Genomic DNA, 15,906 nt, shown 5'->3' on the forward strand with positions numbered 1-15,906 from the left:
GCGAGTGTGACCCTGGATTATGGCTTTGGGGCAAAACAATGCATAATCGGTGTGATGAGCGGCCTTCCTGCAGACATTCTCCTAGGCAATGACGTGGGAGATATACAATGCCGATTTGTGGGTGCAGGAAGCAGAGTTTAAGTGAAGGAGGATACAAAAACCCTACATCTTCACCATACAATATAGAAGAGGGAGCCCTGAGTCAGGTCCGCCATGTTTATGTGCACTTGACAAGCAACCTGTTGAGGTCACTAGTCCGTGCACAAATTGAGGGGGGAAGGGGTTGTAACATTATATCCCCCCAGCCTGTACCATATTTTAATCAGGCTTCAGCAGTAGCTATTGTCCTTGATTTGGTGGGGGTTGCATATACATTGTTCTCCTCTGCAGGGGGCTTCCCTGATACACAATCTCTGGAGCCTGTGTCTAGGAACTTCTTTCTAACTAGGAGCTACAAGTAGCAAATGTTAAGAGGGTGGATGTAAGGAGAGGTGGGAGATTCAGCCACATGCTTTTTAGTTTAGTTATGCTTTGTTGGGTGAAGGGCGAGGACCTGTGCTGAGGCCAGCTCCTCTTGGCCCGTACATGGACGATTGGACATTGAGGATCAGCTGCCTCGCTGCTGGATTTAGGGAACGCATCTGAGGACTGTTGCATTCTCCTTGGCGTCGGATTGCCCCAGATCTGTTTCCTTTGTGTGGACTCTAAAGAACCATTTGGATATTGGATGGTTTATGCTCCCTGCCTCATTAAATCTTCTTGGATTGTTCATCGATCTGGTGTCCTTCACTGCTCTGTCACATACCCCGTCACACATAGGAGCTGCTGGCAGCGGATCCTGATGATTTGTACATTCAGCAGCAGAATCTTCATCAGACGACCATTAATAATCTCAGTGATCGCAGCCGAGGCCGGAGGTGGCGGGATTTCTGCATGAGGCTCAGACTCCAGACTGGAGGAATCCAGAATAAGGAATAACGTTTGGAACACCATTCTAAGTCTGAACTGGGTGCAAAAACCTAAAAAAACATCACTATGGGGAGATAAGGTATGCACACCAGTGACTATGGAAGGGGAATACATGGAATAGCAGAAACTGCTGTGTGAATACTGACTTGAAAAATCCAATAGCTATATGTAAGAGTGAAAATGTGAAAAATGGAATCTGCATTACTGCCATGAACAGTTTCTGCTATTTCATGTATTCCCCTTAGGCTAGGTTCGCACACTGCGTCTTTTTGACGCTGCGTTTTTGTGCGTTTTTGGCCGCTAAAAACGCACAAAAACGCACCTGCGTCGAAAAAACGTGGGTGCATTTTTGCCGCGATTTGGTGCGTTTTTGGCTGCGTTTTGCTGCGTTTTTGATCTCTGCGTTTTGCTGCGTTTTTCCAATGCATTGCATGGGGGGAAAACGCAGAAAAACGCAGGAAAGAACTGACATGTCCATTTTTTTTTTTAACTCAAAAACGCAGGTAAAAAAAAACAGATGTGTGCGGACAGCAAAAATGAAAACTCATAGACTTTGCTGGGGAAGCAAAGTCCTGCAGTTTTGAGGCCAAAAACGCACCCGAAAAACGCGCAAAAACGCCGCGAAAAACGCACTGTGCGAACATAGCCTTACATAGTCACTGGTGTGCATACCTTATCTCCCCATGGAGGAATCCAGAGGCTGTGATAATTTAGTTTTCATTTCAGGATCATTTACATATCATTACCCTGTCTATCCAAGTGGTGATTTTCATCATTTATCCACTTTTACTTCTTGGAATTGTGGCTTTGATGTTGAGGAGTGTGTGTGCATTATACTAGCTCTGCTGCACTGTGCTAGCTCTGCTGTGCTATTTTACTTCTGCTGTACTGTACTGTGTCAGCTCTGCTGCTCTCTGCTGTGCCGTCAGCTCTGCTGCACTCTGCTGTGCCGTGTCAGCTCTGCTGTACTCTGCTGTGCCGTGTCAGCTCTGCTGTACTCTGCTGTGCCGTGTCAGCTCTGCTGTACTCTGCTGTGCCGTGTCAGCTCTGCTGTACTCTGCTGTGCCGTGTCAGCTCTGCTGTACTCTGCTGTGCCGTGTCAGCTCTGCTGTACTCTGCTGTGCCGTGTCAGCTCTGCTATACTCTGCTGTGCCGTGTCAGCTCTGGTGTGCCGTGTTAACTCACTTCTCCTGTCCTGTATACTGGGTGTAATCCTCAGTATCTGTATTATTCTGTATATATACACTGCACAGTACCACTTCTCCTGTCCTGTATACTGGGTGTAATCCTCAGTATCTGTATTATTCTGTATATATACACTGCACAGTACCACTTCTCCTGTCCTGTATACTGGCTGTAATCCTCAGTACCTGTATTATTCTGTATATATACACTGCACAGTACCACTTCTCCTGTCCTGTATACTGGGTGTAATCCTCAGTATCTGTATTATCCTGTATATATACACTGCACAGCACCACTTCTCCTGTCCTGTATACTGGGTGTAATCCTCAGTATCTGTATTATTCTGTATATATACACTGCACAGTACCACTTCTCCTGTCCTGTATACTGGCTGTAATCCTCAGTACCTGTATTATTCTGTATATATACACTGCACAGTACCACTTCTCCTGTCCTGTATACTGGGTGTAATCCTCAGTATCTGTATTATCCTGTATATATACACTGCACAGTGCCACTCCTCCTGTCCTGTATACTGGGTGTAATCCTCAGTATGTGTATTATTCTGTATATATACACTGCACAGTGCCACTTCTCCTGTCCTGTATACTGGGTGTAATCCTCAGTACCTGTATTATTCTGTATATATACACTGCACAGTACCACTTCTCCTGTCCTGTATACTGGGTGTAATCCTCAGTACCTGTATTATTCTGTATATATACACTGCACAGTACCACTTCTCCTGTCCTGTATACTGGGTGTAATCCTCAGTTCCTGTATTATTCTGTATATATACACTGCACAGTACCACTTCTCCTGTCCTGTATACTGGCTGTAATCCTCAGTACCTGTATTATTCTGTATATATACACTGCACAGTGCCACTCCTCCTGTCCTGTATACTGGGTGTAATCCTCAGTACCTGTATTATTCTGTATATATACACTGCACAGTACCACTTCTCCTGTCCTGTATACTGGGTGTAATCCTCAGTTCCTGTATTATTCTGTATATATACACTGCACAGTGCCACTCCTCCTGTCCTGTATACTGGGTGTAATCCTCAGTACCTGTATTATTCTGTATATATACACTGCACAGTACCACTTCTCCTGTCCTGTATACTGGGTGTAATCCTCAGTTCCTGTATTATTCTGTATATATACACTGCACAGTACCACTTCTCCTGTCCTGTATACTGGCTGTAATCCTCAGTACCTGTATTATTCTGTATATATACACTGCACAGTACCACTTCTCCTGTCCTGTATACTGGGTGTAATCCTCAGTATCTGTATTATTCTGTATATATACACTGCACAGCACCACTTCTCCTGTCCTGTATACTGGGTGTAATCCTCAGTATGTGTATTATTCTGTATATATACACTGCACAGTGCCACTTCTCCTGTCCTGTATACTGGGTGTAATCCTCAGTATCTGTATTATTCTGTATATATACACTGCACAGTACCACTCCTCCTGTCCTGTATACTGGGTGTAATCCTCAGTATCTGTATTATTCTGTATATTGTGAGACTGTGACCGGGGTTATCTATGACGGCCAGTATGTCTCGCCCCGGTTGTGCTCACTCCATGATAGAAAGTAAATCCACTCTAGGGTTAATGCTGTTTCCCTACAGGCTGAAGGAAGGGTTAAATGGAAACAGGAACAAGGGCAGGTGTGCCGGGTGTGGGGGAGTGAACAGAACTCCCTGAGTTTCTCTGCTGGAGAGGCACATGTATATTGTTGTGGACTTTTGTTTGGACATTAAAACCGTGTGCTGTGAACCTTAATGCCTGGATCCCGTGTCTTCTGCTGCGCAGCCGACCGTGCTACCTCACATATGGTGGAGAATGCGGGCATGACAGCCGGTGAGGTGTAGCATCCATCCCTGGTGACCCAGTAGCACATGTCCTGGATTTGAGCAGCTATACTACAGCCCAAACCCGGCGACGCCATGGAGGACATACTAAGGCAGCAGCAACAGACTAATGCACAGCTACAAGAGGCTAATGCACAGCAGCAACAGACCAATGCACACCTGCTCCGGGCGTTGGAACGTCAGCAGCAATCCTTGCAAATGCAGGAAAAAAGGCACCAAGAACAGATGGTTCTCCTGGCCAAGTCGATCCGTGCCGGACCGGCAGCAACAACCCCGGGACCGGGTGACGACGGCAGCGTCCGGAAAGCGGTGAGACAAGCGTTTCAAAAGATGACCCCGGGGGATGATGTGGAAGCGTTCCTGGCGGTGTTTGAGCGGGTGGCCGAGCGGGAAAAGCTGCCGACCCCCCAGTGGGCTGAGGTATTGTCGCCCTATCTGACGGGGGAACCCCAAAAAGCGTACCTGGACCTCTGTACCGAGGATGCCATTGACTATGTGACCCTGAAAGCCGAAATACTGGCTCGGTTGGGGGTGAATACCTATGTACGGGCTCAGCGGGTAAATCAGTGGTTCTGTGAGGAAGTCAAACCCGTACGCTCCCAGGCCTATGACTTGTTGCATCTTGTAAAAAAGTGGTTGCAGCCTGACACTCTGAGCCCGGCGCAAATGGTGGAAAGGGTAGTGGTGGATCGTTTTGTGCGCACTTTACCCGTCACCGTTCAACGGTGGGTAGGACAGGGTGACCCGAGTACCCTGGACCAATTAGTGTCCCTGGTAGAGCGGCATGTGGCTACGCAGGACTTGATACGGGACACTGAGACTTTGCGTACCGCCCGTCGGTCCGGCCCCTCCAAGCCTAGGGCCAAGGACCCACCGCTGACAACGGTGCAGGAGTCCCCTACCGTCCCGTCTGAGGCCGCGGCCGCCATTCCTGAGGTCCGGAAGGTTCTGTACCCTAAACGACAACCCGTCAAGGGGGTTTCCGTCCCCATTAGATGTTGGCGGTGACAGCGGGTGGGACATATGGAAGCCCAGTGTCCACTCACCACGGAGCCCATGGATTGTGGGGTTACCCGGCGGGGTTCAATGTATGCTCAGGTGGTGTGTACCGCTGACCTGGTCTCCCCAGAGACGGAGCCCCACTTGTGCCAAATACAGGTGAATGGATGTCCGGTTACAGGATTGTTGGATTCCGGAAGCTTAGTGACCCTTGTGCGATCCACCTTGAGGGCTAAAGTAAAGGCCACAGGACGTACCGTGGAGGTGGTTTGCATACATGGGGACCGCCGAGACTATCCCACGGGGATTGTCACCATCACAGCACCTTGCGGTCAGGTGCAACATGAGGTGGGACTTCTTAACACTCTTCCTTATGACGTGATCCTAGGAAGGGATCTGCCCTATTTTTGGACTTTATGGAGGGGACCCCCTAAGTCCCCTCAGATATTGGTCAGTCCGGGACCTGAGCCCTACAATCCTGAATCCGGGACGCCTGCCGTAGGGGTCCCCATGATAGGGACAGAGTGTGAACCCGATAGGTCACCCCTAGAGGTATTAGCAGGAGAGGCTGAGATGGTCGAGCCCATCCCGGAGTTGGAGGCGTCCCCGGATACGTTTGGGACAGCCCAACTTCAGGACCCTACGTTAATACATGCCCGGAGTCGGGTGACAGTAGTTGACGGGGTGGCACAGCTACCCGGTGCCCAGGTAAGGTACCCCCATTTCGCTCTTAAGCAAGATTTACTCTACCGGGTAGATGAAATACGGGGCGTGGGGGTAGAACAGTTGGTGGTGCCCCAGCCGTATCGCCGGCGGGTCCTCGACTTGGCTCATAAACACCTGATGAGTGGTCACCTAGGGGTCAAGAAAACGCAGGAGCGAATATTGCAAAGGTTCTATTGGCCCGGGGTCTTTGGGGAGGTAAAACGGTTCTGCGAAACCTGCCCGGAGTGTCAGCTTACCGCACCCCTGACCCATTTTCGCAGTCCGTTGGTACCGTTACCCATTATAGAAGTCCCTTTTGAACGGATAGGGATGGATCTGGTGGGGCCCCTCGTAAAGTCCGCTCGAGGGCACCAACACATCCTAGTGATCGTTGACTATGCCACCCGGTATCCCGAGGCGATACCTCTCAGACATACTGCAGCAAAGCTTATAGCTCGGGAGTTGTTTGCTGTGTTCTGCCGGGTGGGGTTGCCCAATCAGATCCTTACGGATCAGGGGACCCCATTCATGTCTAAAGTGACCAAAGAGCTATGCCGGCTACTCCAGATCAAGCAGTTGCGTACGTCTGTGTATCATCCTCAAACGGACGGTTTAGTCGAGCGTTTCAATAAAACCCTGAAAACCATGCTCAAAAGGGTGATTTCAAAAGACGGGAAAGACTGGGATATGATGCTTCCCTATTTGATGTTTGCCATACGAGAGGTGCCACAGGCATCCACGGGGTTTTCGCCTTTTGAATTGTTATACGGGCGACATCCCCGGGGATTGTTGGACCTGGCAAAGGAAACATGGGAACAAGAGCCCACCCCCCATAAAAGTGTGATCGAACACATTTTGGGTATGCAGAACCGCATAAGCGCGGTCATGCCAATTGTGAAGGAGCATTTACAGGAGGCTCAGGCCGCGCAAAGCGGCCGCTACAATAGACAAGCCACCGTGCGGACCTTTAAACCCGGGGATCGGGTGTTGGTATTGATCCCCACGGTGGAGAGTAAATTCCTGGCTCAGTGGCAAGGCCCCTACGAGATAAAGGAAAGAGTCGGGGTGGTTAACTATAAAGTATTGCAGCCCGGTAGGCGGAAACCTGAACAAATATACCATGTCAACCTATTAAAACCTTGGCAGGAACGGGAAAGCCTGATGGCTGTTTTTTCCCCATCTCCCTCCTCTTCGGGTCGTTCAACCCCGGCTCCAGCGACCTCCGGAGAGGACGAACCGGAAGTAAGGATTGGAGAAGCCCTCACCAAGACTCAGAGGCGAGAGGCCAGACGGTTGGTTCAGCAGAACCCCGATGTCTTCTCCGAGCTGCCCGGTAGGACCAGTCTGATACGACATGATATTGTCACCGAGCCCCACCTGAAGGTACGCCTGAAGTCATACCGAGTACCGGAGGCTCGACGACAAGCCATATCAGAGGAAGTGAAGACAATGCTACGCCTGGGGGTCATCGAAAAATCCCGGAGTGAATGGGCTAGTCCGATTGTCCTAATACCAAAACCCGATGGCTCCTTAAAGGGAACCTGTCAGCAGAAATGTCCCCTAAAACCTAACAGATTCCCCCTCTGCAGCTCCTGGGCTGCATTCTAGAAAGGTCCCTGTTATGATTGTGCCCACTTTCTGACCGAAAAAAAGTGTTTATAAAGTTGTACCTTTTTGGCTTCTGATTCTGTAAATCTGTCACGGGGGCGGGCTGCCTGATGGCCGTTATTCTGCCCCCTGGTCCTGTATGCCGCCCCCATCGCTGATTTCAATACTTCTGGACGCCGCCCACTGCTCCAGCCATCCCCGCGCATGCCCAGTGCCCATCTCTCGGGGATGAGCACTGTGCCCAGCGTCACCGCTGGTGACGTGCACGCAGGGTTAAGATTATGGGCGGTGCTGTGATGTTTATTCCTAAGCAACCGCCCATAATCGCGGGACCGCGCTTTCCCCCTCGGCCTGCTTCTGCTTCCTGCCTCGGGGCAAGATGGGAAGGAGGCGAAGTGAGGTCAGCAGCAGCGCGCTTGCGCAGAAAGAAGCAGACCGAGGGGGAAAGCGCGGTCCCGCGATTATGGGCGGTTGCTTAGGAATAAACATCACAGCACCGCCCATAATCTTAACCCTGCGTGCACGTCACCAGCGGTGACGCTGGGCACAGTGCTCATCCCCGAGAGATGGGCACTGGGCATGCGCGGGGATGGCTGGAGCAGTGGGCGGCGTCCAGAAGTATTGAAATCAGCGATGGGGGCGGCATACAGGACCAGGGGGCAGAATAACGGCCATCAGGCTGCCCGCCCCCGTGACAGATTTACAGAATCAGAAGCCAAAAAGGTACAACTTTATAAACACTTTTTTTCGGTCAGAAAGTGGGCACAATCATAACAGGGACCTTTATAGAATGCAGCCCAGGAGCTGCAGAGGGGGAATCTGTTAGGTTTTAGGGGACATTTCTGCTGACAGGTTCCCTTTAAGGTTCTGCAATGACTTTAGGAGATTGAACGAAATATCCAAGTTTGATCTCTACCCCATGCCCCGGGTGGATGAGCTGATTGATAGGCTGGGACAGGCGCGATATTTTACCACGCTCGACCTGACCAAGGGGTACTGGCAGGTGCCACTGACGGAGTCCGCCAAGGAGAAAACCGCTTTTGTTACGCCAGAGGGTCTCTTCCACTATGTTGTCTTGCCTTTTGGGTTACATGGCGCTCCGGCCACGTTCCAGAGGTTGATGGACTTAGTGCTGGAACCCCACCAGGCGTATGCATCAGCGTACCTTGATGACATCATTATTTACAGCTCCGATTGGCAGACCCACTTGGAACAGGTACAAGCGGTGGTGGACGCGCTTCGAACAGCCGGATTGACAGCCAATCCCAAGAAATGTGCATTGGGACTCATGGAAGCCCGCTACTTGGGCTACGTGATAGGCCAAGGAGTGATTAAGCCCCAAATTAACAAGGTTGACACGATCCAGAAGTGGCCTAGACCCCTGACCACGAAGCAGGTTAGGGCCTTCCTGGGTATCGTGGGGTACTACAGGAGGTTTGTAAAAGATTTTGCGGGACTATCAGCCCCCTTGACGGACCTTCTCAAAGACAAGAAGTCCGTCATGGTGCGCTGGACTCCGCAGGCCGAGGACTCCTTCCGGGCCCTGAAGGGGGTCCTGTGCGGACAGCCCGTTCTTGTAAACCCTGATTTCCGGAAGGAGTTCATAGTACAGACTGACGCCTCGGAGGTCGGCCTGGGGGCAGCGCTGTCTCAGGTGGTTCAGGGGGAGGAACACCCCGTCACCTTCTTAAGTAGGAAGCTCACCCCTCCCGAGCGGAATTATAGCGTAGTGGAGAAGGAGTGCCTGGCGATCAAGTGGGCCTTGGAGTCCCTACGCTATTACCTGCTGGGACGGCAGTTTCGCTTGGTGACGGATCACTCTCCGCTGGTCTGGATGAGGTCCGCCAAGGAACGGAATGCCCGGGTTACCCGGTGGTTCCTTTCTCTGCAGAACTTCTGGTTTACGGTTGAACACCGGGCCGGTAGGTTGCAGGGCAACGCCGATGCCTTGTCCCGCGGCCCGTGTTTGATGGCGGGAGTTCAACCCCACACGCTTGAACTGAGGGGGGGTATGTGAGACTGTGACCGGGGTTATCTATGACGGCCGGTATGTCTCGCCCCGGTTGTGCTCACTCCTTGATAGAAAGTAAATCCACTCTAGGGTTAATGCTGTTTCCCTACAGGCTGAAGGAAGGGTTAAATGGAAACAGGAACAAGGGCAGGTGTGCCGGGTGTGAGGGAGTGATCACAACTCCCTGAGCTCTCTGCTGGAGAGGCACATGTATATTGTTGTGGACTTTTGTTTGGACATTAAACCGTGTGCTGTGAACCTTAATGCCTGGATCCCGTGTCTTCTGCTGCGCAGCCGACCGTGCTACCTCACAATATATACACTGCACAGTACCACTTCTCCTGTCCTGTATACTGGGTGTAATCCTCAGTATCTGTATTATTCTGTATATATACACTGCACAGTACCACTCCTCCTGTCCTGTATACTGGGTGTAATCCTCAGTGTCTGTATTATTCTGTGTATATATACACTGCACAGTACCACTTCTCCTGTCCTGCATACTGGGTGTAATCCTCAGTGTCTGTATTATTTTGTATATATACACTGCACAGTACCACTCCTCCTGTCCTGTATACTGGGTCTACTCCTCAGAATCTGTATTATTCTGTATATATACACTGCACAGTACCACTTCTCCTGTCCTGTATACTGGGTGTACTCCTCAGTATCTGTATTATTCTGTGTATATATACACTGCACAGTACCACTTCTCCTGTCCTGTATACTGGGTGTAATCCTCAGTATCTGTATTATTCTGTATATATACACTGCACAGTACCACTTCTCCTGTCCTGTATACTGGGTGTAATCCTCAGTATCTGTATTATTCTGTATATATACACTGCACAGTACCACTTCTCCTGTCCTGTATACTGGGTGTAATCCTCAGTATCTGTATTATTCTGTATATATACACTGCACAGTACCACTTCTCCTGTCCTGTATACTGGGTGTAATCCTCAGTATCTGTATTATTCTGTATATATACACTGCACAGTACCACTTCTCCTGTCCTGTATACTGGGTGTAATCCTCAGTATCTGTATTATTCTGTATATATGCACTGCACAGTACCACTTCTCCTGTCCTGTATACTGTGTGTAATCCTCAGTATCTGTATTATTCTGTATATATACACTGCACAGTACCACTTCTCCTGTCCTGTATACTGGGTGTAATCCTCAGTATCTGTATTATTCTGTATATACACACTGCACAGTACCACTTCTCCTGTCCTGTATACTGGGTGTAATCCTCAGTATCTGTATTATTCTGTATATATACACTGCACAGTACCACTTCTGGGGTTCTGGATCCAGGAGATCTGTTGCTCTCTTACCAATCGGTGTTTTCCCATCTTTGAAGCAGTTCCTGCGGTGCTGCGCTCGGTAATACTCTGTACATGGGATGTATATTGGATCTTCATCATCATCATCTTCCTCTCCGTACTGCGCAGAAGACCGTTGTGATACATTGTATCCAGTACATAGACTCGGGCAGTTGCGCTCACATTTCACCCATGGTCTGTATATACTTATATACTCACATATCCGCCGCCTCCGTTATTTGCGGGTCCTGGGGATTCGCCGAGTATTTCTCCTCCCTCTGTCTCCAGATCAACCAGCGAGCTGGTGTCAAGATCTGACCAGTCCGAAAGCTTCCGCCGAAACATGGCCGTCACCCTGCTACCTGCCCAGGATATGGAGGCTGGCGGAACGGGAAGGGGAGAGAGATAAGGATGAGCCCCATATACTGTACATATACTGCTGTGAGGAGGGGTCCTGTGAGGAGGGGCCCTGTGAGGAGGGGTCCTGTGAGGAGGGGTCCTGTGACCTGGGCTGTGAGGAGGGGCCCTGTGAGGAGGGGCCCTGTGAGGAGGGGTCCTGTGACCTGGGCTGTGAGGAGGGGTCCTGTGAACGGGGCTGTGAGGAGGGGCCCTGTGACCTGGGCTGGGAGGAGGGGCCCTGTGACCTGGGCTGTGAGGAGGGGCCCTGTGACCTGGGCTGTGAGGAGGGGTCCTGTGACCTGGGCTGTGAGGAGGGGTCCTGTGACCAGGGCTGTGAGGAGGGGTCCTGTGAGGAGGGGTCCTGTGACCTGGGCTGTGAGGAGGGGCCCTGTGACCTGGGCTGTGAGGAGGGGTCCTGTGACCTGGGCTGTGAGGAGGGGTCCTGTGACCTGGGCTGTGAGGAGGGGCCCTGTGACCTGGGCTGTGAGGAGGGGTCCTGTGACCTGGGCTGTGAGGAGGGGTCCTGTGACCTGGGCTGTGAGGAGGGGTCCTGTGACCTGGGCTGTGAGGAGGGGCCTTGTGACCAGGGCTGTGAGGAGGGGCCCTGTGACCTGGGCTGTGAGGAGGGGTCCTGTGACCTGGGCTGTGAGGAGGGGCCTTGTGACCAGGGCTGTGAGGAGGGGCCCTGTGACCTGGGCTGTGAGGAGGGGCCCTGTGACCTGGGCTGTGAGGAGGGGTCCTGTGACCTGGGCTGTGAGGAGGGGTCCTGTGACCTGGGCTGTGAGGAGGGGTCCTGTGACCTGGGCTGTGAGGAGGGGCCTTGTGACCAGGGCTGTGAGGAGGGGCCCTGTGACCTGGGCTGTGAGGAGGGGCCCTGTGACCTGGGCTGTGAGGAGAGGCCCTGTGACCTGGGCTGTGAGGAGAGGCCCTGTGACCTGGGCTGTGAGGAGGGGCCTTGTGAGGAGGGGTCCTGTGACCTGGGCTGTGAGGAGAGGTCCTGTGACCTGGGCTGTGAGGAGGGGCCCTGTGACCTGGGCTGTGAGGAGGGGCCCTGTGACCTGGGCTGTGAGGAGGGGCCCTGTGACCTGGGCTGTGAGGAGGGGCCCTGTGACCTGGGCTGTGAGGAGAGGCCCTGTGACCTGGGCTGTGAGGAGGGGCCCTGTGACCTGGGCTGTGAGGAGGGGCCCTGTGACCTGGGCTGTGAGGAGGGGCCCTGTGACCTGGGCTGTGAGGAGAGGCCCTGTGACCTGGGCTGTGAGGAGAGGCCCTGTGACCTGGGCTGTGAGGAGGGGCCTTGTGAGGAGGGGTCCTGTGACCTGGGCTGTGAGGAGGGGCTCTGTGACCTGGGCTGTGAGGAGAGGCCCTGTGACCTGGGCTGTGAGGAGGGGTCCTGTGACCTGGGCTGTGAGGAGGGGCTCTGTGACCTGGGCTGTGAGGAGGGGTCCTGTGAACGGGGCTGTGAGGAGGGGCCCTGTGACCTGGGCTGGGAGGAGGGGCCCTGTGACCTGGGCTGTGAGGAGGGGCCCTGTGACCTGGGCTGTGAGGAGGGGTCCTGTGACCTGGGCTGTGAGGAGGGGTCCTGTGACCAGGGCTGTGAGGAGGGGTCCTGTGAGGAGGGGTCCTGTGACCTGGGCTGTGAGGAGGGGCCCTGTGACCTGGGCTGTGAGGAGGGGTCCTGTGACCTGGGCTGTGAGGAGGGGTCCTGTGACCTGGGCTGTGAGGAGGGGCCCTGTGAGGAGGGGTCCTGTGACCTGGGCTGTGAGGAGGGGCCTTGTGACCAGGGCTGTGAGGAGGGGCCCTGTGACCTGGGCTGTGAGGAGGGGCCCTGTGACCTGGGCTGTGAGGAGAGGCCCTGTGACCTGGGCTGTGAGGAGAGGCCCTGTGACCTGGGCTGTGAGGAGGGGCCTTGTGAGGAGGGGTCCTGTGACCTGGGCTGTGAGGAGAGGTCCTGTGACCTGGGCTGTGAGGAGGGGCCCTGTGACCTGGGCTGTGAGGAGGGGCCCTGTGACCTGGGCTGTGAGGAGGGGCCCTGTGACCTGGGCTGTGAGGAGGGGCCCTGTGACCTGGGCTGTGAGGAGGGGCCCTGTGACCTGGGCTGTGAGGAGAGGCCCTGTGACCTGGGCTGTGAGGAGGGGCCCTGTGACCTGGGCTGTGAGGAGGGGCCTTGTGAGGAGGGGTCCTGTGACCCCTGGGCTGTGAGGAGGGGCCCTGTGACCTGGGCTGTGAGGAGGGGCCCTGTGACCTGGGCTGTGAGGAGAGGCCCTGTGACCTGGGCTGTGAGGAGGGGCCCTGTGACCTGGGCTGTGAGGAGGGGCCCTGTGACCTGGGCTGTGAGGAGAGGCCCTGTGACCTGGGCTGTGAGGAGGGGCCCTGTGACCTGGGCTGTGAGGAGAGGCCCTGTGACCTGGGCTGTGAGGAGAGGCCCTGTGACCTGGGCTGTGAGGAGGGGCCTTGTGAGGAGGGGTCCTGTGACCCCTGGGCTGTGAGGAGGGGTCCTGTGACCTGGGTTGTGAGGAGGGGTCCTGTGACCTGGGCTGTGAGGAGGGGTCCTGTGACCTGGGCTGTGAGGAGGGGTCCTGTGACCTGGGTTGTGAGGAGGGGCCCTGTGACCTGGGCTGTGAGGAGGGGCCTTGTGAGGAGGGGTCCTGTGACCTGGGCTGTGAGGAGGGGCCCTGTGACCTGGGCTGTGAGGAGGGGCCCTGTGACCTGGGCTGTGAGGAGGGGTCCTGTGACCGGGGCTGTGAGGAGGGGCCCTGTGACCGGGGCTGTGAGGAGGGGCCCTGTGAGGAGGGGTCCTGTGACCGGGGCTGTGAGGAGGGGCCCTGTGACCGGGGCTGTGAGGAGGGGCCCTGTGACCGGGGCTGTGAGGAGGGGCCCTGTGACCGGGGCTGTGAGGAGGGGCCCTGTGAGGAGGGGTCCTGTGACCTGGGCTGTGAGGAGGGGTCCTGTGACCTGGGCTGTGAGGAGGGGCCCTGTGACCTGGGTTGTGAGGAGGGGTCCTGTGACCGGGGCTGTGAGGAGGGGTCCTGTGACCTGGGCTGTGAGGAGGGGTCCTGTGACCTGGGCTGTGAGGAGGGGCCCTGTGACCTGGGTTGTGAGGAGGGGCCCTGTGACCTAGGCTGTGAGGAGGGGTCCTGTGACCGGGGCTGTGAGGAGGGGTCCTGTGACCTGGGCTGTGAGGAGGGGTCCTGTGACCGGGGCTGTGAGGAGGGGTCCTGTGACCTGGGCTGTGAGGAGGGGTCCTGTGACCTGGGCTGTGAGGAGGGGTCCTGTGACCTGGGCTGTGAGGAGGGGTCCTGTGACCTGGGCTGTGAGGAGAGGTCCTGTGACCTGGGCTGTGAGGAGGGGCCCTGTGACCTGGGCTGTGAGGAGGGGCCCTGTGACCTGGGCTGTGAGGAGGGGCCCTGTGACCTGGGCTGTGAGGAGGGGCCCTGTGACCTGGGTTGTGAGGAGGGGTCCTGTGACCTGGGCTGTGAGGAGGGGCCCTGTGACCTGGGCTGTGAGGAGGGGTCCTGTGACCGGGGCTGAGGAGGGGTCCTGTGACCGGGGCTGAGGAGGGGTCCTGTGACCGGGGCTGAGGAGGGGTCCTGTGAACGGGGCTGTGAGGAGGGGCCCTGTGACCGGGGCTGTGAGGAGGGGCCCTGTGAGGAGGGGTCCTGTGACCTGGGCTGTGAGGAGGGGTCCTGTGACCTGGGCTGTGAGGAGGGGCCCTGTGACCTGGGTTGTGAGGAGGGGCCCTGTGACCTGGGTTGTGAGGAGGGGCCCTGTGACCTGGGTTGTGAGGAGGGGCCCTGTGACCTGGGCTGTGAGGAGGGGTCCTGTGACTGGGGGCTGTGAGGAGGGGCCCTGTGACCGGGGCTGTGAGGAGGGGCCCTGTGACCGGGGCTGTGAGGAGGGGCCCTGTGACCGGGGCTGTGAGGAGGGGCCCTGTGACCGGGGCTGTGAGGAGGGGTCCTGTGAAGAGGGGTCCTGTGACTGGGGGCTGTGAGGAGGGGTCCTGTGACCTGGGCTGTGAGGAGGGGCCCTGTGACCTGGGCTGTGAGGAGGGGTCCTGTGACCGGGGCTGAGGAGGGGTCCTGTGACCGGGGCTGAGGAGGGGCCCTGTGACCTGGGCTGTGAGGAGGGGCCCTGTGACCGGGGCTGTGAGGAGGGGCCCTGTGACCGGGGCTGTGAGGAGGGGTCCTGTGAAGAGGGGTCCTGTGACTGGGGGCTGTGAGGAGGGGTCCTGTGACCTGGGCTGAGGAGGGGTCCTGTGAAGAGGGGTCCTGTGACTGGGGGCTGTGAGGAGGGGTCCTGTGACCAGCACCACAACTAGTACATGCAGGGTGAGGGGAGACAGTGACCCCAGGGTTGATGGTTATAGGTACCGCAGGGTGTGAGGAGGGCTCCGGCGTCCTCTCACCTGAGCTCCGGCATTGATGGGAGTGAGATGCGCAGCGCTGTCTCCAGGGAGAGAAGAGGAGGAGGAGAGATCAGTGCAGAGACTGCGAGGCCATTACCTCCTCCCCGCACCACAGAGGATGCTGAGCTACACACATCACATGTACCACAGTGCCCACACCATCACATACACACTGCATCTAATCCTCTCCTGTGTGATACTGTCTGCTGAGCTGTGGATCTAATCCTCTCCTGTGTGATACTGTCTGCTGAGCCGTGTATCTAATCCTACCCTGTGTGATACTGTCTTCTGAGCCGTGTATCTAATTCTATCCTGTGTGATACTGTCTGCTGAGCCGTGTATCTAATCCTACCCTGTGTGATACTGTCTGCTGAGCTGTGTATCTAATCCTCTCCTGTGTGATACTGTC

The 15,906-nt window shown here is 55.1% G+C and overlaps 1 protein-coding gene across 3 annotated transcripts in view; it reads right to left on the bottom strand.

The window, feature by feature from the left end:
• ANO7 (anoctamin 7) overlaps positions 1-15,618 on the bottom strand; it is a 154,736-nt gene extending 139,118 nt beyond the window's left edge. For 2 of the 3 annotated variants that reach the window (XM_075327886.1, XM_075327884.1), the window contains exons 1-3: positions 15,498-15,617; positions 10,916-11,076; positions 10,709-10,817 (exon numbers count right to left, since the gene is read on the bottom strand). In XM_075327886.1, coding sequence (XP_075184001.1) covers positions 10,709-10,817; positions 10,916-11,041 — 235 coding nt within the window. In that variant the 5' untranslated portion in view covers positions 11,042-11,076; positions 15,498-15,617. Of the gene's footprint in view, positions 1-10,708; positions 10,818-10,915; positions 11,077-15,462 lie in introns of all 3 variants that reach the window. The other variant, XM_075327885.1, reaches the window with a different exon arrangement.
• Positions 15,619-15,906: the final 288 nt, after the last annotated feature.

This window comes from Anomaloglossus baeobatrachus, chromosome 11 (assembly GCF_048569485.1).
Source record: "Anomaloglossus baeobatrachus isolate aAnoBae1 chromosome 11, aAnoBae1.hap1, whole genome shotgun sequence".
NCBI lineage: Eukaryota > Metazoa > Chordata > Amphibia > Anura > Aromobatidae > Anomaloglossus > Anomaloglossus baeobatrachus.